The sequence below is a fragment of the Benincasa hispida genome, chromosome 2, assembly GCF_027475165.1.
Source record: "Benincasa hispida cultivar pf3 chromosome 2, pf3_genome.v1.1, whole genome shotgun sequence".
Lineage (NCBI taxonomy): Eukaryota > Viridiplantae > Streptophyta > Magnoliopsida > Cucurbitales > Cucurbitaceae > Benincasa > Benincasa hispida.
Window position 1 is genome coordinate 42869428 of NC_143479.1, and position 25969 is coordinate 42895396.

At 35.5% G+C, this 25969-nt stretch overlaps 1 protein-coding gene across 1 annotated transcript; it reads right to left on the minus strand.

The window, feature by feature from the left end:
• Positions 1–1380: 1380 nt before the first annotated feature.
• LOC120071483 (dnaJ protein homolog) lies at positions 1381–4480 on the minus strand. The gene is made up of 6 exons (XM_039023795.2): positions 4122–4480; positions 3440–3602; positions 2879–3017; positions 2510–2786; positions 2212–2410; positions 1381–1914 (listed from the first exon to the last, which is right to left on the minus strand). The coding sequence occupies exons 1-6, from the start codon at positions 4269–4271 to the stop codon at positions 1595–1597; spliced, it is 1248 nt and encodes a 415-aa protein (XP_038879723.1). The 5' UTR covers positions 4272–4480; the 3' UTR covers positions 1381–1594.
• Positions 4481–25969: the final 21489 nt, after the last annotated feature.

The following is a 25969-nucleotide window of genomic DNA, read 5'->3' on the forward strand; positions in this document are numbered from 1 at the left end:
ATTTTGAAAACTAAACAAAGTAGTTTTTAAAAATTTATTTGTTGTTTTTAGAATTTAGCTAAAATTTTCAACCATTATATTTAAAAAAAAAATACAAATCATTTTAGAAATAGAGAGAAAATAAATAATTTCAAAATTTTAAAATAAAATTAAATAATTATCCTATTTGTTTCTCAAGGTATAACCAATATCCAATGCATACTTTTTCTGAAATAATTCTTATCGTAAGTCGTGGAATATTCTGTCATTCAAATAAGTGGGTGATATTTTGCATTTATATATTTTTGTTCTTAATATTTTTCTGCTATCAGGTATGCCAAATTTCTAAACACTACGTATTATCAAATTAATTAACCCAAAAAAAAAACGCTTAATTTGGAACGTGGTCAAAGCATATATTTTGATTAAGATAAGATTGGCTTGCGATATTAGATTTTCAATGGAAGGTCAAAATTAGAATTTTATTTAAACATGTTAAGATAAACAAGTTATTGAAAAAGGAATTAGAGTGTTTGATATCATTAAATATATTTTAATCAATTTTTATCAAATATATTTAAATAAAAATAAATTTTTTGAAAAACATTTTTTTCTCTTATTAGCTGCATTCAAAATAGTTGAAAAAAAAAATTTCACAAAATATAAAGTGAATAAAGATCTATTTAGTAGATAGTATGAAAACATAACTTAATAAAAACAAACATGTGTTTCATGCTTATTTAAATAACTCTCCATAATATATTTGAGGATATATTTATGATATATTTATAATCATAAAACTAAGGGTAGTTGTTAAGCTAAAACCGTTACTAATGCTTTTAAAGTTGTTTGCTAAAAAATTATTATACAATATCATATTATATATTATATATAATATATAATATATATTTTTATTAAACAAAAATGGTTGAATTTATAACCTAAAATGCTGTATTTCAAAATTTTAAATTTAAGACGTCAAATTCTTAACTAAATCCCAAAAACAAAACAACTATGTGAAAACATGATTTTCTAAATCATTCGAATAAACTAAAAAAGAAAAAAAAAATTAAATAGTAACCTTAAACTTAATTCTAGAAAAAAAAAAACTAAAAAATACAATATGACAAATGAGACCTTAGCTATTTCTTTCAACACTTTGCTTTATTTTTTATTTTAAGAGAAAAAGTTTGCCTTACTATAAAAAAATTATTCGTTAGAAAATCAACTAAAATACGTATATTTCAATTCCAAGTCAAAACCATTGAGGCACAAAAACTAGCCCATATAGGCAAAATCAACACAAGTGTTCAAAAATCAATAAGAAATATGGCTCAATGAATTTGAAACAACAAATCCAACAACATAACAAGCATGAAATGAGACAAGCATCAGCTTGGGTTTTAGAACTTAGTAATAAAATAGCATTGCTCATAGATCAGAACCAGATTGATTTATATATTGTACCAGTAGGTAACGGCTTTCGGAATATGAGAAATTCCAAATGCCACCATCAAAAACTGCCATTAACAAGATATGGAGTTCCATCAACCCATCCATCCCCCAAACAAACCTAACATTTAGTTGTTTCAAGTTAATTTCACCTCAAAAAAGACTACTGCTGGGCACATTGCACCCGTTGCGCACCACCATGCATGTCTTCGTCTTCCTCGTAGGCCTCCGCTTGTGCTTGCTGCTTCCTCCTCATCTCCTCTTCGATATTGACATCATGCATTGTCGTCTCCTCGCACTCGTCAAGCTCCATGTCGGTAAGTTGGGATGATGGTTTTGATGGTAAGACAGTTTCCAGAGCTTTGATCTGCTCTGGGCTCAAGGAATCAGGGAAGTCCACACTGAAATGGATGTAGAGCTTCCCTTTCATGAAGGGTCTCTGGTACACCGGCATGCCCTCGTCGTTAATCGCCTTAAATGAATCTGAAGTTCCATAAACAAAAGGGGTTTACAAACATTGATTTTATTCATAAAACTAAACACCATCCCGTTCCAAGGCCATGACTTTGAGAAACATCAAGGATTTTCTTATTAGAATCATCCAAAGACATCAGGGGTTTTCTTATTAAGCTCATCCAAAGATGCAAACACAACCTATAGACATTACTTGAACAGGATCTGTTCTATACGTTGTAAAATTGTATCCTTGAGTTCTAAATGAATATCGGCAAACTAAAATCTTAAGCAGATAAATCAGAACAGATTCAATGATTTGCTTACCAAGCTTTACAACTTCTCCAGGATTTGTTTTGATGAGAAGCTGTCTGCCATCCAAGTGAGTGAGAGCAAACTGGAAGCCACAGAGAGCCTCAGTAAGTGACAAAGTGTGCTCCACAAACAAGTCCTCTCCCTTTCTCTTGAATTTTGGATGCTCCTTCTGTTGAAGAACAAAAACTATATCTCCAGTGACAGTATCAGGCTGTACAAAAACAGAAACACAACAAATAAGTACCAAAACCATTTAAAAGGAACATAAAATAGTGTAGCTGAAGAATGAATGATTCATTCACAAACATACAGCTTCATCTGCTTCTCCTGGGAATGTAATTTTCTGTCCATTCTGCATACCCTTCTCCACAATAACTTCCAGAACCTTCTTCTCCTGAACAACTTTCTCACCCTTGCATTGAGAACACCTGTCCTTGTCGCTGATTGTTTCTCCAGTGCCCTTGCATTCATTGCAAGGATGCTGCATCTGCTGGATCATCGATGGACCAAGGTGCCTAATTGTGACCTTCATTCCAGTTCCTTGGCAGCCAGAGCAGTTCATTGAAGCACCTGATTTTGATCCCTTGCTGAAATACAGCCATCAACAAACATCAGCACCCAAGGCATAAATCTACACAATAAGACCAAAACCATAAACAAGGCTAGAAACTGGGCTAACCCATTGCATTTCGAGCAGATAACATTCCGCGACAGAGAAAGTTTCTTGGAAGTTCCAAGGTAAAGATCCTCGAGGGAGACCTTGAGGGGATGTACCACATCTTCTCCCCTTCTCTGGCGTCGGCCTCTGCTGCTACCACCTGTGTAAAAACAATGAGACTTATGATTTTTCTTCTATAATAAAGTATCAGAGACCTTCACTCCTTGCATTATGTTAATGGACAACTCCATCAATTCTTGCCCGCCCGAACCAATTTCGAGAGAAAAAGAGTAAATCATTAAAATTTCAATTTGTGAGCTCTTCTAGGAGTAGGACTAACAAAATCATTAAATTACAATTGTCATGTTGTAATCACCTCCCAAACAAGCCTTTCATCATTCAAAATCAATTTAGTGTTCTAATTTTACACTTTTAAACATGTTTTCATACTATCATATTGAAGTCGTTAAAAACCTGATAAAGTGATTAAAAGCATTTCAAAATTACTATCAATCATGGCTTTAATGTTATACTACAAAGATTATGGAAACAATACAACCAAAATATATTCTTAACACTCACCACCAAATGGGTTTCCACCAAAGAAGGATTGGAAGATATCGAAGGGGTCATGACCACCACCACCACCCATTCCTTCTTTAAGTGCGTCCTCACCATACTGATCATATATCTCTCGCTTCTCAGGATCGCTAAGAACGTCATATGCCTGAGCCAACTCTTTAAACTGAAATAAAAAAGGCATATTCCGTAAGCATATGCGCAAACGAATCACATCAAAAGTAGCTGAACACAATAGAATGATCACTATAAAAATCCAAGCGTCTAAGAAACTCAAGGCACGATAAACAAGAACCTAAACCTACAAGCCAAATCACCTTGAAAGAGAGAATTAGATTAAGAAAACAAAAGTATCAGCAGACTACGAGTTCTGCCCAGTTCACATCCTCACAGGCACCACAGGAAATATGAAGAAAAATCCTTACAAAGAGGGAAATTTCAAAATCCATGTAAATTTATGCATTTGAGTTTCAGTATCAATAAAACCAACGAGCGAACAACAACAGTGAAGAACACAGAAACTCTCTCATCATAATGAAAAACACAGATTAATTAAAAGAGAACCCTCCAAAAGAAGCAAAATCTTGATATCATTATTCATTACCATCCTCAACAGAATTCAGTCATATTCAACAGAAACTAAAAACAGATACACAATTCCAAAAAAAAACAAAAATCTGGTCACCTTCTCCGGATCACCACCCTTGTCAGGATGATTCTTGATAGCGGCCTTTTTGTAAGCCTTTTTCAAATCATCCTGCGACGCGTTCTTGGAGACTCCAAGGATCTCATAGTACCGCGTGTTGTCGCTCTTCTTCGGAGCTCTTCCGAACATCTTCGATTTCGATTCAGATGATTGAAATCTTTCTTCTTAAAACCGATGGAACCCAATTGAAATCCGATCGAAACTCGGCAACCCAATTTCGTGGAATCAAAGTTTGAGCGATGAAACGAAGGTTCTGGACGCGAAAATGCTAAATTTCTTTATACTTTTCCCTTCTTTTGCTAAACGACTCTGCAGGGGACTTAAGTTTATATAGAACCAAAGGGAATAGCAAATGAACGGTTGAGATTTAATCGCTACCGTGCGCGTTTTGCAAAGAAGAGTCTAGAATTCCGTCTCTGTAGCCTTTGTTCGTTCGTCGAAACATGTTGACCGTTGGATGCTTCCACTATATCAGAGATGTTCTAGATGCTTCTTTTGTCTAAAGGTTTCTGTTCAATTATTGTTGATTGTTAGTTGTTACTGGTTTAATCTATATATATTATATCTCAACTGATATCAACATTATATACTATTAAATTCTAAGTTGATTTTTAAGTTGAATTGAAGATTATAAATATTAATTATATATATAATCAAATCATTCAAATCAAATTATTATTATTATTATTTTGAAAAAATATATTTTTTATTTAAATTGAAATTTAAAGAAAAGGATAAACAAATAATTCACATCAACATACAAATACATTTTTTAACGTTTATGAATTTTTTTTTAAATAATAATAATATTCTATAGACTAAAGTTCAAAATAATCAAATCATTCCGATGAAAATAAAAAAAAAAAAAATTATTAATCTATGATTAATATCATGAAATTTTAAAAGAATAGTACGAAATACTTTAATTTATATTTTCTTTTATAATATATTTAAAATTAAACTAGTAATAGTAAATATAAATAACTGTTATTTTTCTAATCTAATTTCTAAAATTTTTATAAATATTTTTTGATGACTTATTTAAAAAATAAAACTCTCTTATCCCTAATTAAGGTTATCTTTTTAAACTTATAGCTGATAGTTTCAAATTAGTAATATTTAAATGACTTATGCATAGAAACCTTTTTATTTTTCTTTTGTTTAATATATTAGGTAACTTGATTAATAAAATATCAAACAATTTATGAAAATGATTTATTTTTTAATATAATTTATAAATAACAATGTACATGAAAAAAATTTAAAAATATAATTTAGTTTTTGTTGTAGTATTCAGTTTTTTTTTAAAAAAAATAAAATAAAATAATCTCGTTCCCAGTGTTTTTTTTTTCTTTTAAATTTTTACCCTCTAATTTTTTTAGCTTAAGTTATCTCTTCTTTTTTAATATTCGTTTTGTAACCAAATCAAAATAACAAATAATTTTTTTTGAAATCAAGGGAGAATTTATTATGAATTTTTTTAAAATAATAATAACATTTTGATTTATATCAAAGTTCGAAACTGAGAAGATATCAAATCATCCAAATTAAAATATATAATAAATTAAGATTATCACAAAAGAATGCTAAAAAAGATATTTTAGTTTAAATTAAAGTTTAAAAATAAGAGGTAACCAAATATTATCACGAAAATTTAAAAATATTTTTTTTTATTTAAATTAAAGTTTGAAATTAGAAATTTAATCAAATTACCCAAAAATAAATAACTAACTCAAAAAAGATTACCACGAAATTTAAGGATTTAAATTATTCAAACATTCATTTTATACCTTAATAATATAAATATATTTGAAAAAAAAAAAATCTAACCTCAACTCACAGTTACTTCGACATCTCACACTTATTAACTCGAATTGTAATTCCTCATTTTTCGTACGTATAAGACCTTATATTGAACTTTTATATTCACATTGCATTTTTAACGTTGTAACGTAATATAAAATGAGTTTAATTATGGTAAAAATATCATTTCGATATATTTTTAATTATTCAATTTTAGTTTAAATCTTAAATTTAGTCCTACCAAAGTAAATTTTTATCAAAATTAATTAAATAAATTTCTAAACTTTAAAAGGTTCTGGTGTTGATTTCTAAACTTTTACTTTTATGTCCATTAAGTTCCCAAACTTTAAAAGGTGTGTTTAATAGATTTTCGATCGTTAAACTTTCAATCTTGTGTAAAATAGATTCATACATTTATTTATAACTAGAAACTTTGGGGTTCTATTAGAGATAAAATTCAACTATATATCTAATATATCTATTATCAATTATCAATTAATTTTTTAGGAAAAAATCGAATATATCAATAACCTATTAGATACAAAATTAAAAGTTTATGGGGCATTAAACACAAAAATCTATAGTTCAAAGACCTATTAGAGATACTTTCGAAAGTTTTAGAGAATAGATAGACATAAACTCGAATGTTTAAAGACTAAACTTGTAATTTTCTTTTTAACAACTCAAGGTATTTTTTAACAAAAACTTTTGATTAAGAACTTATAAAATTTAGATGAATCTAATATACGACTACACAAGTCAAACACAATGCCATAGACAATGTACGAGACAATAACTCAAACGGTAGAAATAACATAAAGATAAACACACAAAAAATAATAATCCAATTCAGTGTAACTGTAACGACCCGACCCCCTAGGACTTAAGTTAGGTCGTTACTAAATATATGCATGCATGGAACTTAAAACGATACTTTGTTATGGTGAAATAAATGCTAATTAAATAAGGTAAGTTCAAAAAACTTTCATTAAATTCAAACATTAAAAACAACAGTAGGGTACCCATAAATCATAAATGATAATAAATAAGTCTGACGATTCTTAATAGTAAGTTTTAGACATCAAAACTGAAAGTTAAGAAAAACATGAAAAGAAATCTAAATCTCGTGAGCGGAAGCATAAAACTAGTCCTAGTGGCTCGATCACGAATTTCGCTTGTCCGTCACCGGTGCATCTCTACCTTTACCTAAAACAACAACATGAGAAAAAATGAGTATAAAATACTCAGTAAGTAACCCCACTACTGGGTCAGGTTAGGCATCTATGTCCTCTAGATGCCTACCTCTGGTGGAACATATAAATTGTCCTAGTCCTCATGGGACACATACATTCATGAAAAATTGAGTTCTATCCTATTGTAGCTAAATATGGCCACTACCTCTGGTGAATCCTGAAGGAAACACAATAACTGGTGAATCTCGAAGGAAATATAAACTGGTGAATCCTGAAAGAGACACAATAACTGGTGAATCCCGAAGGAGACACAATATCTGGTGAATCCCGAAGGAAACACAAACTGGTGAATCTCGAAGGAAACACACACTGGTGAATCCCCAAGGAGACACAATATCTGGTGAATCTCGAAGGAAATACAAACTGGTGAATCCCGAAGGAAACACGAACTGGTGAATTCCGAAGGAGACACAATATCTGGTGAATCCCGAAGGAAACACAAATTGGTGAATCCCGAAGGAAACACAATATCTGGTGAATCCCGAAGGAAACACAAACTGGTGAATCTCGAAGGAAACACAATAACTTATGAATCATGAAAGAAACACAAACTGGTGAGTCCCAAATGAGACACAATAACTGGTGAATCCCGAAGGAAACACAAACTGGTGAATCCCAAAGGAGACACAATAACTGATGAATCCCGAAGGAAACACAAACTGGTGAATCCCGAAGGAAACACAAACTGGTGAATCCCGAAGGAAACACAAACCTAGTGGGCATTCTAACTAATCAGTAAAATCACTATCATAGGGTCGACACCATAATTATCACAATATGGTTCTATGACATACATATATGTCTCAACATCAGGCTCTACAACATACACACATGCCTCAATATCCACAGATCACATACAACCTCATGAAATCAAATATCATCTCATGCTAGCATTCAAGTATCTATGTGCACAAATACATCTTCCAGATCCTCAAGCAAGAACATACATCGGTTATACTAAACTATCAATTCATCATGCTGTCATTCTACCATAACATTCATCCATCATGCTAGCATACATCCAGTGCCTAGCCCGTGGGTAGTTCCAGTAGTAAAATTACTTACCTCGAAGTCAAATTCAGATATTAATCCAAGCTAATGATCTCTAACCAAATAAGTCCTGAATTGAGTCCCCTAACACGGGCATAATACTAAATTTCAATCTTTGGAACCAGGACCCAAACATACAAATTGAATCAAACGGTCACCAAATAACTTACCTAAACGAAACTTGATCAACAGACACTCGCAGGATTTCGATTCAAAAATCTACTCTTAGCAGATTTTAAAACTCAATGGATGATGACTTAGAACCTTCAAAATACTTAAAATTAAACCATTCTTTTAGTCCAATAATCAATAGGTGGCCAATAACTAACAACAAGGATCACAACGCTTACCAAACTACTTGCCAAACAAACTCGAATCCGCTGAACAGCACGTAACGTACTCTGAGGTACTCCAATCTTGGATCTAAATTCCAAATATAATCAGCATCAATCAAAAAGAAAACCAAAATTTAATGGGCAACCGAGAACCTTCTAAACTCAACTGCTCTTACCCAGAACTTAGCGATCTTTACCAATTTTCCAAGGTTTTTCTCAAGATTTCAGCAAAGATCGGGTAGTGGAGGCTGATGGCGCGTTGGCTCATGGCTACCATAGATAGGTAGAGGGTGTTGTTGTCATACAGCATAAATTGTTTAGGTTAGCGGCTGGTAGTGAGGGTCTTGCATGAGGAGGGTTTGTGAGAGTGAGGGAAGGGGAATTTCTAGTTTTACAGATTTTATCCAGTAGTGATTACGAAAAAACCAGAGCTTCAAACAACGATCCAACCGTTCAAAATAAAATTCTATATGTCTTGAACAGACTAACCAAATTTGAGCATGATCCAACGTTTCAAACTTCAGAAATCGACAATTTTGTGGAAGTTGTCAAAAATCAAATTGCTTTCTTCCAATTTTTGGTCTCTTTTCACTCTCCTTTAATTTCAAAAAAAAAAATCTCAATTCTTTTATTTTTTTTAAATTTTGAAAAGATAAATAAAATATTTTATCACAATATCTCGAAAATCTTCAAAGATTCTATTAAATTTATAAATCAATTAACTTTTCAATTAACTTTTCAAATTATCTTAATTTAGGCTTCAAAAACGCATAAGATCCATCAATTTGATACAAATTAAATCCTTCTAAATATTTAAATCAGTTCAAAACCACATGAAATTAATTATCTCTTTTAATTTTTTTTTAAGTTGGCCTAAAATCCAAAATCAAAGGGAAGCAAAATTCAATATTTTTAAGATAACCAGTTCGAATATCTAATCAATTAAATTTAATTTAATCAATAAAAGTTTTTCAATTATTTCAATTTAATCCCAATTTTCCAAATGAAAGGGAAATTTAAACTCAATAATTTTAGATAACTAACTTAAATTTTCCTGAAATTGGGGATGTACAGTAACTATACCTACGTATGGATGGTAGTGAGCCCGATGAAAAGAACTGCACTAATAAGAGTTAAATAATTACAACGAAGTACTTATTTGATAGATACCAACTATAGAGACTCTCAAACAACTTACTCCTCGTCAAGAGTTTAGACTCCCCTAAACTTGAGACTCCCTCTTGTAATGCTCTGTTGCTCTTTTTACCTTCTTGTTTGAAGCACACTTCAAAACAAGATAGCTTAGACTTCTCTTAAGACCGAGAATCTCTCTAAATATTAGAACTTGGACTCCCTTAATATACCACCAATAATGAAGATTATTCTTTAGAAAAATAGAAAAATCTATTAACATTGTAGTAGGAACAACAACCACAACCTCACAGTGAGGAATACATTCAATTTATTCGACAACTCCTTATCTTTAAAACACCTACCTTAGAATTTTCTCAAAACTCGTAGCCTTAAAAACACTACGAGCTTGACTAAATATATTCAAAACTTGATGGAAAGATGAAAGTCCCGATTTAATGAAAATTTAATTGAAAATATAGATATCGATGAAAATTTCGGGAAGTTTTATGGAAATTATTGTAATTAGTTAATTAAACTTTGATTGTTGTTGAATTGGACTATAATTGACCATTTTTAATCATCATTTCTATAAGTAAAATAACATTTAGATATACATTATAAAATATTTATACAAACGTCGATGTGAGAGCAGAAATTAAAAAAAAAACTAATAAATAATTATAAAATAATATCAAATATTGAAAATTAATACAAAATTAAAAGACATCATATATTTACGTATAAAATAATTGTAAAATTTTTATTATCTATCAATCATCTATAATCTTTAACATATTAAAAGTGAGGATCTCAAGAAAACTTTTCTTTGACACTTTTGTCCCTTCCTTTACTTATTTATAAAAGATGCAATTAAAAATCAATTATGAATAGCATATAATAATTAAATATTAGTTATCAATAAAGTACACAATTAATTCATTATTAATTATCAATAATAAGTATAATGGAAACTCAAAGGTTGAAATACAAAAAGTTTCTCCTACTTGATTTTTTTTAAAATTTAATGCAAAAATGAAAATTTAATAGTTTTAAAATACAAAAAGTTTTGTAACTCTTAACTTCTACTACTATAAAATGAGTTTTATTGATTATCATTCCCCACAAAAACCGAAAGCTTCATCTTTCTTTTTGGTTCTCTCTATGTATGACTCTCCAAGTATCTTCAATTTTTAAAGCATCTCAAGATATTAGTAGATTCAAGTTTGAAATTTAGGTTATCTAACACATGATAAAATTTGTTATACACGATGTTATAGCATTTCTAGAGATATCGTAGATAAATACATAAAACTAAAAACCAGAACAAAGCATAGAGCTTGGCAACCCAGTTCGGTGTAATACCACTTACGTTTGAGGGGCAGTGTATTCGTGGAAAGATATTTTCACTAATATAAAGTTAAGCAATTACAACGATGTACTTATCTGTAAATTGACTGCAATTACAATGACAGTTGAATAGCCCAACTTAGAGAACAAATCACTTAGGCTCCCTTTAAATGTGGGACTCCATCTCAATGAAATTTAGGCTCCCCTAGGTGTGAGATCCCCTCATCTTCAATGTACTTAGGCTCCTTCTAAATATAAGAATATTAGTGAATGATCACTTAGGCTCCCTCTAAGCGTGAGACTCCTTCTCAAATGTAATCTTTCCACCTTCTTATGAATGCACCTTCTGTTGGGATTTATGCCCTAAAACCTCATAATTTATTAGTTGATTAATTATGCAATATTAAATTTCATTAACCGAAAAAATCTAAGGATATTACGTGAAGTCTTGAATATGTATGTAGTTGACATACGGGTGGATCATGTTCAAGAAATAACCTAAAGGTCTATAGTATATGGATAAGGTTGGGTGCTTTATCCTGATGACACTATGGAAACGACTCATTTTGTAAGAGTTACAAATGGTTTGATCTAGACCGTTCATGTGATGACATGTGAGTAGAGGTATCCTATATAAATAGTTTGTATATGATCGAAGCGTGAAATATTTAATCTCTCTTTATAAATATGTTAATTGATGATATTAATATTTCATAAGATGATCATTGAGACTCAATATTAATCCTTAGTAATTTATGAACTTCTATCTGTGAGGTCAGTTCTTTGATTTGCATGGGTGCCCAAGTTGCTGACTCAATAAGCTTACCATTTTGGGGATTTAACTAAATGGGGAGCTAGAAACATAACTTCACAAGATGAAATTCACTTATTCTCACATAGAGTAAGTAGATGAGTAGTTCCTTTAAGTACTAATTTCGAGTTTTAAATAAAGGACCCTACCTTCTCACTAGCCCGAGAAGGAGTTAGTTTATGGTTGAATCATAAACAAATTGTTCATGAGAGGAATCAGTGGTAGTACTTAAGGAAAGGAGGTAATTACAGAGGTAAAAAAGACATTTAGCCCAATTGTAATTATGAACAACTCGTGAAGGATCAACTTGATTATATTTGAAGGATCTCATTGATGGGTTCCTTGAGCGGAAACGATGGATCATCCCAAACCCATTTTTTCAGAATTGATAAATTTACAGAAAAAAATGTGTAGATCATGCAATTAATTAAAAATTATACAACACACTAATAAGTAATTAAAGAAGAAATAATTAAGGTTCCATAAAACCTTTACCTTTGAAGACTTTCTTCACGAATCCTTTTCCTCTGTGAAAATCACGAACACTCCAAAATAGGGAACTACACCTTGGTATTCTTTGGGTGAGAATCTAGGAGGAGTGGGCTCTGATGATTTTGGATTGAGAGGGAAAGGAGAATTGAGAAGAAAAAGAAAGCAGGGAATTTTTTCTCTTTTCACACAGAATTCTTCTGTGTTTTTTTTTTTGCAAGATGATCAAGAAGAAGCTCTCTGCCAAAAACTCCTATTTCCCATTTACGTAAAAAATGGAGAGAAAAATGAGGGAGGAAAACTCCCTCCCTTAACTAATTTAAATTAAATTTTAAATAAATAAATTTAATTAATTAAATTAAATTTAATATATATTAATATGATAACTAACTTATCATATAATATATATTAAACTATATGTTATATCAAATAAAACATATAACCTATAGTTTTAATATTGTATCATATACAATATAACCTATAGTTTCTTTTTTCTCACTAATGACATTTAATATAAATCACATTTATATTAAATTTACAATATGAATCCAATTCATATAATCAGTATTTGAATCATATTCAAATACTTATTTCCTCTCATAAATAATATAATGTATCAAATACATTATAGTAATTATATCATATATATAATTAAGATTAATTAATTATATCATATATAATTAATTCTCTCAATTAATTTGAACAATTCAAATTAATCCAAAAACTGATTCTCATTTAATCCCGTTGAGCTACTGAGGGGACCTCATGGACCTGTAGCTTGAAGCTCTAACGGTATGTGAGTAATTAATTAAACTCTTTAATTAAATTATTCACCATCTGTTAATTGTTGGGCACTCCACTAAGAACCAACAGCTGCACTCTTTGTACTACAGATATATTTTTGTGTCCATTAGATATAACCAATCAACAGTACGATGACCCTTCAGAAATTGCTCGTAAGTACAACTAGGCCAAAATTATCGTTTTCCCCCTGTAGTTACATCTAACTTCTTAAGTATCACTAATCCCTCTAATGAACAATAAATCATAGTCCAACTATGATTAAACCCCTCTTGGACCAGGAAGGTCTGACGCCACATTGTTCAAGCTCCGGAATCAGCCCTTAAAGGAGTAATTTACCTACTTACCCCTACATTGGGGAAGGAGTGAATTCCTTCTTGTGTAGCTGTGTTCCCAACTCCCCAATCAAACAAATCCCCAAAACGGTAGACTTGTTGAGTCGGCGATCTGGCAACTCTCACTCATACAAATAAAAGGACCGCCTTCATAGACAAGAATTCACAACTCAATCAGGATTCAGGTCATGTTACTTATGAAGGATCTTAAAACGAGATTTCCATGAACGGGTTTAGATCGCTTCGATTTCACAGTGACTGAAATATAAACGATATATATTCTATACTAACAGTTATGCATATTAAACTCAACAACAACATGCTCATAATACGATAAAGCATAGAGAATGGGTTCATACTAGAGGAAGACGATCTTCGATTGTGTGAACCCACAGCAGTGGAAAACTCCACCGATCTACCAGCACCTAGCGAGTCTTTCATCTGTTTCTGCATGATCCAAACGTACACGAACAAGCCTTCAGGGACAACACCACCATAAGGAAAACTTGAGTATCCTCTGCATAAAAAACCCAGAGAGTGGGCTCTAGTGAGTTTGGTAGAAGACAAAGGAGAGGATTTCGTGTAGACGACAAACGTGCATGAGAAGAACTCTGCTATCGTATAGCGGGGACGCTTATCGTATCGTAAAACTACACGATCGTTTAGGAAAAACTGGACGATTGTTTAGGAAACTAGTATACGATCGTTTAGGAAACGCGTGAACTAGACGATCGTTTAGATGAAAGAGAATCTATTGTATAGGTTCTCGGAGATCAATCTTTCACGGTTTCTTTTTGGGCGCGGGATATCGAATGCACGAAAAAAATTTCATTCAAAATTGAAAAGATTTTCAACCTTTAACCCGCCAGTTACCTTAACCCTCGCGGCCCACGTTTCCACATTCAAACGATTAATTGGTTAATTATTAAATAATTAATCAATTAATTTATTTAATAAATATAATCATATTATATTTATATCCTATAGTTTGATATCATATATCTGCTATAGTATTTTTCCTCTGCTTGATATAAATCATATTTATATCTAATTTCCTCCAAAATAATACATCTTATACATTTAGCCAATTATATCATATATAATTAGCCATTCCAATTATATCATATATAATTGTAGTTTCTCTTGTCAATTTGAACATTTCAAATTAACCCAAACACTGGTTCTTGACTTTATCCAAGCTACCCAGGTGACCTAATGGACCTATGGCTGAAGCTCCAACAGTACGTGAATAGCTGACTAAACTCTTTAGCCACGAGATTCACCATCCGTTAACTGTCAATGATTCCACTAAAGAGCAACAACTAAACTCTTCTTACCACAGATATATTTTTGTGTCCATTGGATATAACTAATCATGAGTACGATGACCCTTCACAGATGCTCGTTAATTGGGCCAATTTACCGTTTTGCCTGTGTAATTACATCTCACTCCTTAAGTATCACCGATTCCTCTAATGAACAATACAACATAGTCCAACTATGTGTGAACACCTCTCAGGCCAAGAGAAGGTGTGTGGCGCCACATCGTTCAAGGCCCTGGAATTAGCCCTTAAGGGAGCCATCTATCTACTTACCCCTGCCTCGGGGAAGGAGTGAATTCCAACTTGTGTAGTTGAGTTTCGAGCTCCCAAATCAGACGTATCCCCAAAATGGTAGGTTTAAATCGGCGACTTGACCACTTGCACCCATACAAATCAAAGGACCGCCCTCAATGACAGGAGTTCCCAACTCACTCAGGATTGAGGTCATGTTATCTATGGTCATCCTAGTGAAGTGAAGTCTCTGTCATGAACGGTGTTATATAATGAGACATTAACGCTTCGTGGTCAGGTCTTATACAAACTCTTTGTATAGGACACCCCTGCTCGCATGTCCCTAACACGAATGATCAAGATCAGATCATTTGTGGCAAGTCACAACACTATTGACCATTCCACAAAGCGAGCCACGTCCATAGCATTACCAAGATAAAGTTTCCCTCCTATATCCTTATACTACAGACCATTTTGGTTATCACTCAAGACATGATCCACTTATATGCCACCACATACATGCTTGAGTCACATACAGATAACTAGGGATTTTATGTTTATTAGTTTGTGGTAAAGCAAATAAAACAAGTAAATGAGCAAAACAACAAGATGTGAAGTAAATATCATATATTAACAATCACAGGTGTTCGTATATACTGTTTACAAACTACAAGACACGACACTTTAGGGCATCAACCCAACAATCTCCCACTTGTCCTAAAGCGAAGTGGGGTGTACAAAAAAAATTTAATACAAAACAATAAACTAAGGCACAAAAGCCCAATACAATAAAATCTTTCACTTGCCCTAGTTCAGCCGCGGGCGATCCTATAGACCCATGCTCTATAGATGACCCTCAAACACTGTAGCCGTGAGAGCCTTCATAAACGGGTCAGCAACATAGTGCTCCGAAGCGATCTGCGTGACTATCACGTCCGCTTGATGCATTATCTCGCAGATTAGATGATACTTCCGCTCTATATGTTTTCCATACCGGTGACTCCTTGACTCCTTGGAGTTGGCCACTGCCACACTATTATCACAATAGAGGGTGGGTCTAGACATATCTAGAACAACTTCCAGGTCTATCAAGAACTTCCTGAGTCAGATGGTCTCCTTTGCAGCTTCACAAGCCGCTACGTACTCTGCCTCCATAGTGGAGTCGGTGATGTACCCCTGCTTAGTGCTTCGCCACACTATAGCTGCTCTGTTAAGAGTGAAGACTGATCCTGATGTGGACTTGCGAGAGTTCTTATCAGTATGAAAGTCAGAATTCGTGTATCCTGTAAGGATCAAATCCCTAGAACCATACACGAGCATGTAGTCCCTTGTTCTCCGAAGATACTTGAGGATGTTCTTCACTGCGGTCCAGTGACCTTGGCCTGGGTTAGACTGATACCTACTGACTATACCCACAGTGTAGCAGATGTCTAGACAAGTACAAAGCATCGCGTACATCAAACTGCCAACGGTAGACACATATGGGACCCGTCTCATCTCCTCAACCTCTTGAGGCGTCTTAGGACACATTTCCTTAGACAAAGTGACTCCATGCCTGAACGGCAGTAGACCCCTCTTGGAGTCCTGCATCGAGTACTTGAGCAACATCTTGTCAATGTACAATGCCTGAGACAGTGCTAGCACTTTGTTCTTACGATCCCGAAAAATTTGGATCCCTAGAACAAACTAAGCCTCTCCCAAATCTTTCATTTGGAATTGGGTCGCTAACCAGTTCTTAACTGCAGTCAGTAGACCTACATCATTCCCAATGAGTAGGATATCGTCTACATACAACACTAAGAAGACTACTGAAGCATTGATGATTTTCTTATAGACACAAGGTTCATCAACGTTTTGGTCAAAGCCATACGACTTGATCACAACATCAAATCGTATGTTCCAAGATTGAGACACCTGTTTCAGTTCATAAATGGACCGATTCAGTTTGCAAACCCTTTGCTCTTGACCTTGGGCTATGAATCCCTCGGGCTACACCATATAAATGGTCTCCTCAAGATTGAAATTCAGAAAGGCCGTCTTGACGTCCATTTGCCAAATCTCATAATTATAATAAGCTGAAATGGACAAGAGGATGCAGATCGACTTTAACATGGCAACAGGTGAGAAAGTCTCCTCATAGTCAATCCCCTCTACCTGGGTCCTTTGCCACAAGTCGAGCCTTGAAGGTCTGTAACTTTTCATCAGCACCCTGTTTATGCTTGTAGATCTGTTTACAACCTATAGGGAAAACCCCATCCGGCTGATCTACAAGATCCCTTACTGAGTTGAAGTACATCGATTCCATCTCGAGATCCATGGCCTTGACCCATTCATCCCAGTCTACATCCTTCATTGCCTTCTTATAAGACAACAGATTCTCAACGTCACCATCTGCTACCATAGCAAGGATTTTCGTGAAACCCAGATAGCAAACAGGTGGGTTCGCAACCCTCCCACTACGTCGAGGTTTCCTTAACTCTTAAGGTAGAACCGACCTACTAGATGAACTCCCATCAACAACTCTTGTTGATGTAGCAGGCTCTTCAACAACTCTTGTTGAAGTTTCAGTAGTTTCATTGGAAAGCTCACGTAACACGACTTTGCTTCATGGACTGTGCTCCCTTATATGATACTTCTCTAGGAAAGTAGCGTTTGTTGAAACAAACACCCTATTTTCCGTTGGATCATAAAAATACCCCTCTCGTGTACCTTTTGGGTAGCCTACAAAGAGGCATAACCTCAACCGTGGTTCTAACTTCTTGGGATTAGCCTCAAGCACATGTGCAGGGCAACCCCAAATGCGAAAATGACGTAAACTAGCTTTACACCCATTCCACAACTCCAAAGGTGTTCTTGCAATACTCTTGGAGGGAATACAGTTGAGTATGTACACCGTAGTCTCCACTGCGAAACCCCAAAATGAGTCCAGTAAGGAAGCGTAACTTATCATCGAACGAACCATGTTTAACAAGGTCCTATTTATCCTCTCTGCTACACCATTTTGCTGAGGTGTACCCGTCACTAAGAGTTGGGAAACGATTCCATGTTCTATCAAACAGTCTTGGAATGCGGCGTCCAAAAACTCTCCACCTCGATCTGATCGAAGTGTTTTAATCCGTCTATCTAATGCGTTTTCAACTTCAGCCTTGAACTCTTTGAACTTTTCAAAGTATTCAGACTTCCGTTGTAAAAGATAAACATATTCGTACCTGGAGTAATCATCAGTAAAACTGATAAAATACTCATAGCCACCTCGGGCTCGCACATTCATAGGACCACAAAGGTCAGAATGTACTAACTCAAGAGGCTCTTTGGCTCTAAAACCTTTTCCAGTAAAAGGTCGTTTAGTTATCTTACCTTCAAGGCAAGATTCACACACAAGTAAAGTATTTTCTTCTAACTCACTTAGAAGTCTAGTCTTCACCAATCTTTCAATTCTATTGAGACTAATATGCCCTAAACGTAGATGCCAAATTTGGGCATTTTCTTTTGGAGAAATTCATTGACGTTTTGATTGAGTTATGACAGTTCTGAACATTTTATTATTATGAAGGGAATTAATGGCTAACGGCCTTAGCACATATAAATTTGATTCCAGATTTGCTGTGTAAATAAAGACACCATCTCTATGAATAAACGCTTTACTAAAATCGAAAGAAACAGTGTATTTACATTGCAATAAGCACTTTACAGGAATAAGGTTCTTTTTTAGTTCAGGAACAATATATACATCAATTAAATTTAGAAACCTATTCTGTAAAGTCAACTGGATCCCTCCCACTGCCACAGCTGAGACGATGTGCCCGGTACCTACTCGCATCGTCATCTCACCAGCCTTCAACTGTCACCAAGATCTAATCCCCTGAAAAGAAGAACAAATATGGTTAATGACGCCTGCATCAATTATCCAGGCCGATCATCATTCTCCACTAAATAAGTTTCGAGTACAAGTAAATCATATTTACCTTTATCTGCCTTGGCCTTAGCCTTGGCTGCTTTCTTCTCCTTTAGATACCAAGGGCAGTTCCTCTTCCAATGTCCATCTTGATTGTAATGGAAACACTTCCCCTTAGCAACTGGTGGATGCCTCCTCGAGGCGACAGGTGGTGGGTTAGCAGGTGCCTTCCTTTTTCCCTTACCACCCTTCTTCTTCTTCCCTTTTATAGAGTTAGAAGTAGAAGGTGCAGACTTCGTTCCTGAGGTCGAACCTTTATGAAACGCCTTGAGGATGAAGCAACATTTCCCTCACCCTTCTGCCTCTCCTTACTTTTCAGTAAAAATTGGTATGTCTGCAACTTGTTGAGGAGAGTTGTAAGGTTATATTTCACTTTGTTAAGAATCATATTACTAACAAAGTGCAGGAAGCTCTCCGGCAAAGAATGCAGGATTATGCTAACCTGGCTGCCTTCATCGATGGTAGACCTATTCAACTCTGCCACATTGAAGTGGACCATCATGTTTAGCACATGTTCACGAACAGAGGTGTCTTCTTGCATTTTGGAGTTGAATATGTATTTAAGAGCCTCATGCATAAGTTGTTTAGACGATTGTCCAAAAAGCCCCCGCAGGGACTCCATGATCTCACGAGTTGAGACCATAGGCTCATGCTTCTTGGCCAAGACGTCAAAAAGACTTGCCAAGATATAGGCTCGGGCCTTCTCATTCACCTTTATCCATCGCTCATATGCCTCCCAAACATTTCGAGCAGCAGTTGGAGCTAAAATAGGAGGACAAGCCTCCGTAAGAGCGAATATGAGATCCTTGATGATTAGGATTGTCGTGATCATATGTTTCTATGTTGAAAAATTGTCACCAGTCAATTTTTTGGCGCTTAACAAAGATAAGGTGGCTGTAGCCATTTGAAAAAGTTGCTGAAAATACGAACAAATTTTGATTAGTTTTGCTAAACCACTTTTAAAACCAATTAGTTTTGCAAAACAGTTTCAAGTACCCTAAGTTATAGACTTCTATTTTGCAATGATGCCCCAGTGAGTCAGGACAAATGCCACTTGTGGGATGATCAGTTGCCCCTTCACTGAGATGAGACATTCTCAACCATTGGGCAGAACCAACTCTTGGAACTGAACCTAACAGCCACCATTTTTCAGTCCAGAATCGTTAACATTTAACTATTCCGTGTAAGTGTAACCCCTCATTTTCGGTGCCAGAGTCCCGCCCTAATGCGCTTACCGTAGGGAAAAGACAGATTAGGACAAGAGACTAAGTTACCTTATCCTCTTTCAGGAGATCAAATAAAGAAACACGCAAAACTGCCATCCCATAGAGGGACACTTCCAGGGTGCCTCGAGGCGATACACAGTAACTTTATTCAACCTAACGAGAGAGACTAAGGGATATGCTGTCGTACTTCCCACTCCCACTTACTATGAACATTCTCCCTATTCACCTTGATATTGACCTACTCAAACACCATCTGTTGGGGGGACATGCCAAACGTGCTGCGAGGCCAAGGATAGATCTCACGGTGTGGACTTTAGGAGAAAAGTGAAAGATTTAAGTGAAGCATCTTATGCCCCAAGTACCTCCCACTGAATGTTCTACCTAGGGATTCATTAACCTTGGCAATCCGGCTAGTGATTTTAGTCTAAGTGGTCTTTTTAAAATCTGCTCATAAACAACATTTGTTTATGAAATATAAACAGGTTCGAGTAGTCGCATTTAAACACTTTAATGGACTGTCCTTAACTTGCATGCATGCATCAAATCTATCTAATTCACCTTTCCAGGTAAGTTCTCAGGTAGGGGTGTTAAGTTTCCGTCAACTTAAATACCCCAGCCTAGACAGAACCCGTCTTAGACAAAAGGTCCCTTATAGATAGATTTGTTACACTTTAACCTTTTATTGGCCAATTTAATCCTATTAAACTGATTAAAAGATTAAAGCCTTAGGGTTGCTAATCATATTAAAACCATGATCTTAGGTCTATTTGATCCAAGTTTTAAACATTTTAAAACATGAATTAAACCTAAGTGAGCATGTATGTCTTTCTTATTTCTTTTAGTTCTAATTTCTCTTTAACTCTTAAAAAGAAACAACTAAAAAACATTGTGCATAACGAGGCATTTATAACAATTATAAAGTAACCTATGTGTCTTGCTTCATGCAATGTCCAGTCATTACTATATAACTTTTATATAACGTGTAATAACCAAGCAAACATGCTATCATTCACCCTTATACTATAACAATTATAATATAAAGATGATGCATGTCAATGCTTTTTATGCATGCATAAATATAACTCTTGTATTATATGATGCATGAGCATGCTCTTACTTAATAAAATCATGCTTTTCTAAATCATAACAATTACAATAAAGAGATGATGCATGATCCATGCATAACCTAAGGTGGGATTTACTATATGTGCATACTGATGACATGCAGAAATGCATGTCATCTTAGGCCTTTTACTTAGAATTATGAAGGTTGTTAGGCAGAATATGCGTCGATCATGATAGAAATTCACAAGAATATGAGCATGCGTCGATCAGCATGTTGAATCTCAGCTAACCCATTATTTTGCGTTAATTATGCGTTTAATGTTCTATTTTTGTAGCCAATGCAGGAAATGAACGCAAACGCGGGAATCGGACCATCGCATAGACGACCGCATGTGGAGAAACACTCCATCGCAAGGCAAACACATTGATCAACACATGGATGTTGCGGTAATCAGCCGTATGCGTCCATCGCATGGGAGTTGCGCTCGTCAAGCGATTGCGGTCATCATGTAGAGTTGCGATGTTAAGCAAATGCGACCATTGAGTGATTGTGGCTATGGGACAACACATTCTAATGGGATCAACGCAAGGTAGGTGGAATGAATGCATCAATGTATCTACCTTGAGAAAATCCAAAGCTGATGTTGACATTTCACCTACCACACCGTTAGTGGCAGAGGTTCAGAAAAGGACTAACGTGCTGAACGTCAGACTCAGAGCAGTCCAATTAATGCTGTCGGTGACCCAAGCTCTATAAATAGAAGCCGATGAGCTGAAACTCATTTTATTCAAGGTTTTTGCCTAAGGTTCGCCTATGGTGGATCCTTGCGATCCAGACAAACGCATGAAAAGACGGTTGAGAGTTCTTCACCTCCTTCATCCATTCCGAGTGACAACCGAAGCCTTCGACCGGAGTTAGATCTCGAGAGAGTCAGCTCCTCCACCCATCCATGGCACCACCGGCAGCCTTGACGCACATCCGCTGGATGCAAAGTTTTGCTTCCAGCCGGTCATTTCTTTTTCCTTTCTTTTCCTATATTGTATTGTATGACATTTTGAATTAAGAAATTAATACAATGTGTTTTTCAATACATTTCTCTATTCCTTCGACTTCATCTTCATCTTCTTGCTTAGCATCATTACTTTCATTGCAACACTTAGTGGGATTGCGTGGGTATTGCATACTTAGTCATGTGGATTAGGGATATGAAACATGTAGCAACCCGCCAAGAGGTGTGCATTGCGCGAGTGTCTGAGTAACCTTATTTGCTTAGTGTGAAGCTTCTGCAACGCCTGTCTATAGGCTAATACATTGCTTGTCTATGAGTGAAGTCAGGAATAATCAACTGTCTGGGAGGGTAAGTGGTTGGACGCATTAAGCAAGGTATGCGTTGTTCATTAGGGATAGTAACAATCTTGCATCAACCAAGTTCATGCGTTTGTCTTGTCTTATGTTGTGCCCAACACCCCTTTAGAGCTACTCGAGAGAGAGTCTAAAGAAAGAACCTAATGACTCGAGAGAGCTAGGTTAGAATCTAAACTCGAGAGAGTGAGATTAGATCGGCATAAGCAAGAGATAGGGACTTAGAGATAAGCTCTGTTTATCAACACTGCATCGCATGCACCCTAGGAATAGGAATGATGATATGTGGTCACCTTGTTTGTGTATCATTGCATAGACAAGAATTAGAGGCTTATGTGTAGGCCCTATAGACTCCTCTGCACATACATTGCATGCATTCTAGCATTAGAAGCCGTAGCATTCGCACCGAGAGGTGGTTTACTATTATATGAGTGTTGCATGATCGCATTAGTTTGCATTGACTAGGGTTGCCCTTGCGGTCACTTTTAAGGGTTGCAATGAAAACATCTCTGCATTTTATCTATTTTCCCATATATTTATTTCATGTTAAGGTTTGTCGTATCTCTACCTTTCAGGCATATTCTCATTGCGTTGTCTGATAGATAGGAGTAGGAGTAGGAGTAGGATTAACTTAACAACATCCCCTCCATTCTTTTATTCAACTGCCACATGCATAATCACCACAAACATATAGTTACAAGTCCCTGTGTTCGACCTCGGATTACTCAAGAAACTTGCGTTCATTTTATACTTGGTGTGAACATAAGAAAACTTGTGGCAGGACGAATGGTCATCGCATACATTCGTTAACGCATTATTCACTCCAACGCATGACCATCGACACATGACTATCAACGCATATCTTAGGGACATGCATCACACACCGCGTCCAAGGGGAAGTTAGTTGTCGAGTAAAGTTGACTTCCAATTTCCCTTCATCATATACCATATGACATATAAGATATACATCACATGTATTAAACAAATAGATTAATGGACTGGGATGAGCCTTTAAACCAAAAAAAAAAATCGGAATGAAAAACCCTATCTATTACATTTGTCATTAAGCAAACTGGTTCACAGGAGAACCGGGTCTTGAACCGCCAGGAGGTGTCCATTGAGTAGTAATATTTAGTAGGTAGACAATCGTTCAGCGCACACTAAATGATAGGAACTTTAGCAAACGATTGCGTAGACGATGAGGAGGCTGCGAAGTCTGATCGTCCATGCGATCGTGTAGCGCGTCGATAGGTAAATGATTTACCTTGAGTTACTAAGCGATCGTTTAGTCAGTTACTAAGCGATGAAGCTTGCTGACTTAAACGATCGTCTAGCATGCTTTAAATGATACGCGAGCATCTGATCGTTTAACCTAGCATGAAACTTGGTAAACGATTTACCTTACGATAATAAATGATCGTTTAGTCAGATACTAAGTGATGAAGCTTACTGACCTAAACGATTGTCTAGCTCACGCATGCATTAAACGATACTCAGCGATCACACGCCCGATCGTCTTCCCGATACGACCAACGGTTGATCGCATATGCCATCGTTCAACCGATGCTTTCAACAACGATCGCTCAGTCCTTCATCTTCACGATGCGATGGACAGCGATCACATAGAAACTTGTCTCCACGATGTGATAAACCCTAGATCATCTCCTTCCTCGAAGAGCCGCAACCTTTGCCCAGAACTTCGATGAACGACTCAAGACTTCAAACACTTTAAATACAGATTCGATTACGATTATATATGGCCAAAAACGTAGGGGTCTTTACATACAACCGGAAATGTAAAAGGTATTTAAACAGACCGAGGCAATTCATCCCGAAAACATCCATTAATCCGGTACATCCACAACAGTATTAACATTTAAAATAGCGTAGAAATACACCCACCATGAATGTAAACGTTATTTTGTTGCAACAAATGAAATCGAAGTATCAGAACCTGGTTCTGATACCAATTGAAGGATCTCAAAACGAGAGTTCCATGAGCGGGTTTAGATCGCTCCGATTTCATAGTGACCGGAATATAAACGATATACATTCTATACTAACAGTTATGCATATTAAACTCAACAACAACATGCTCAGAATACGATAAAGCATAAAGAAGGGGTTCACACCAGAGGAAAACGATCTTCGATTATGTGAACCCACAGCAGCAGAAAACTCCACTGATCTACTAGCACCGACGAGTCTCTTGTCTGTTACTGCACGATCCGAACGTACACAAATAAGCCTTTGGGGACAACACCACCACAAGGGAAACCCAAGTATCCTCGACATCAAAAACTCAAAGAGTGGGCTCTGGTGAGTTTAGTAAAAGATGTAGGAGAGGATTTCGTGTAGACGACAAGCGTGCATAAGAAGAACTCTGGTATTGTATAGCGGGGACGCTTATCGTATAGTAAAACCACACGATCGTTTAGAAAAAACTAGACGACAATTTAGGAAACTGGTATACGATCATTTAGGGAACATGTGAACTAGACGATCATTTAGACAAAAGAGAATCTATCGTATAGGCTCTCGGCGATCAATCTTTCACGGTTTCTTTCTGGGCGCGGGATATCGAATGCACGAAAAAAATTTCATTCAAAATTGAAAACGATTTTCAACCTTTAACCCGCCAGTTACCTTAACCCTCGCGGCCCACGTTCCCACGTTCAAATGATTAATTGGTTAATTATTAAATAATTAATCAATTAATTTATTTAATAAATATAATCATATTATATTTATATCCTATAGTTTGATATCATATATCTGCTATAGTATTTTTCCTCTACTTGATATAAATCATATTTATATCTAATTTCTTCCAAAATAATACATCTCATACATTTAGCCAATTATATCATATATAATTAGCCATTCCAATTATATCATATATAATTGTACTTCCTCTTGTCAATTTGAACATTTCAAATTAACCCAAACACTGGTTCTCGACTTTGTCCAAGCTACCCAGATGACCTAATGAACCTGTGGCTCGAAGCTTCAACAGTAGGTGAATAGCTGACTAAACTCTTTAGCCATGAGATTCACCATCCGTTAACTGTCAGTGATTCCACTAAAGACCAAAAGCTGAACTCTTCTTACCACAGATATATTTCTATGTCTATTGGATATAACCAATCATGAGTATGATGACCCTTCACAGATGCTCGTAAGTACAGCTGGGCCAATTTACCGTTTTGCCCCTGTAGTTACATCTCACTCCTTAAGTACCACTGATTCCTCTAATGAACAATACAACATAGTCCAACTACGTGTGAACACCTCTCGGGTCAAGAGA

What these genes read in the sequence shown, in the direction of transcription:
- LOC120071483 (XM_039023795.2), bottom strand. Translation starts at nt 4,271, where the DNA reads ATGTTCGGAAGAGCTCCGAAGAAGAGCGACAACACGCGGTACTATGAG. An exon ending in TGGTGGAAACCCATTTGGTG is followed by an intron (nt 3,018 to 3,439) that starts GTGAGTGTTAAG and finishes GTTTTTACACAG; the next exon opens with GTGGTAGCAGCAGAGGCCGA. An exon ending in ATCTGCTCGAAATGCAATGG is followed by an intron (nt 2,787 to 2,878) that starts GTTAGCCCAGTT and finishes GCTGTATTTCAG; the next exon opens with CAAGGGATCAAAATCAGGTG.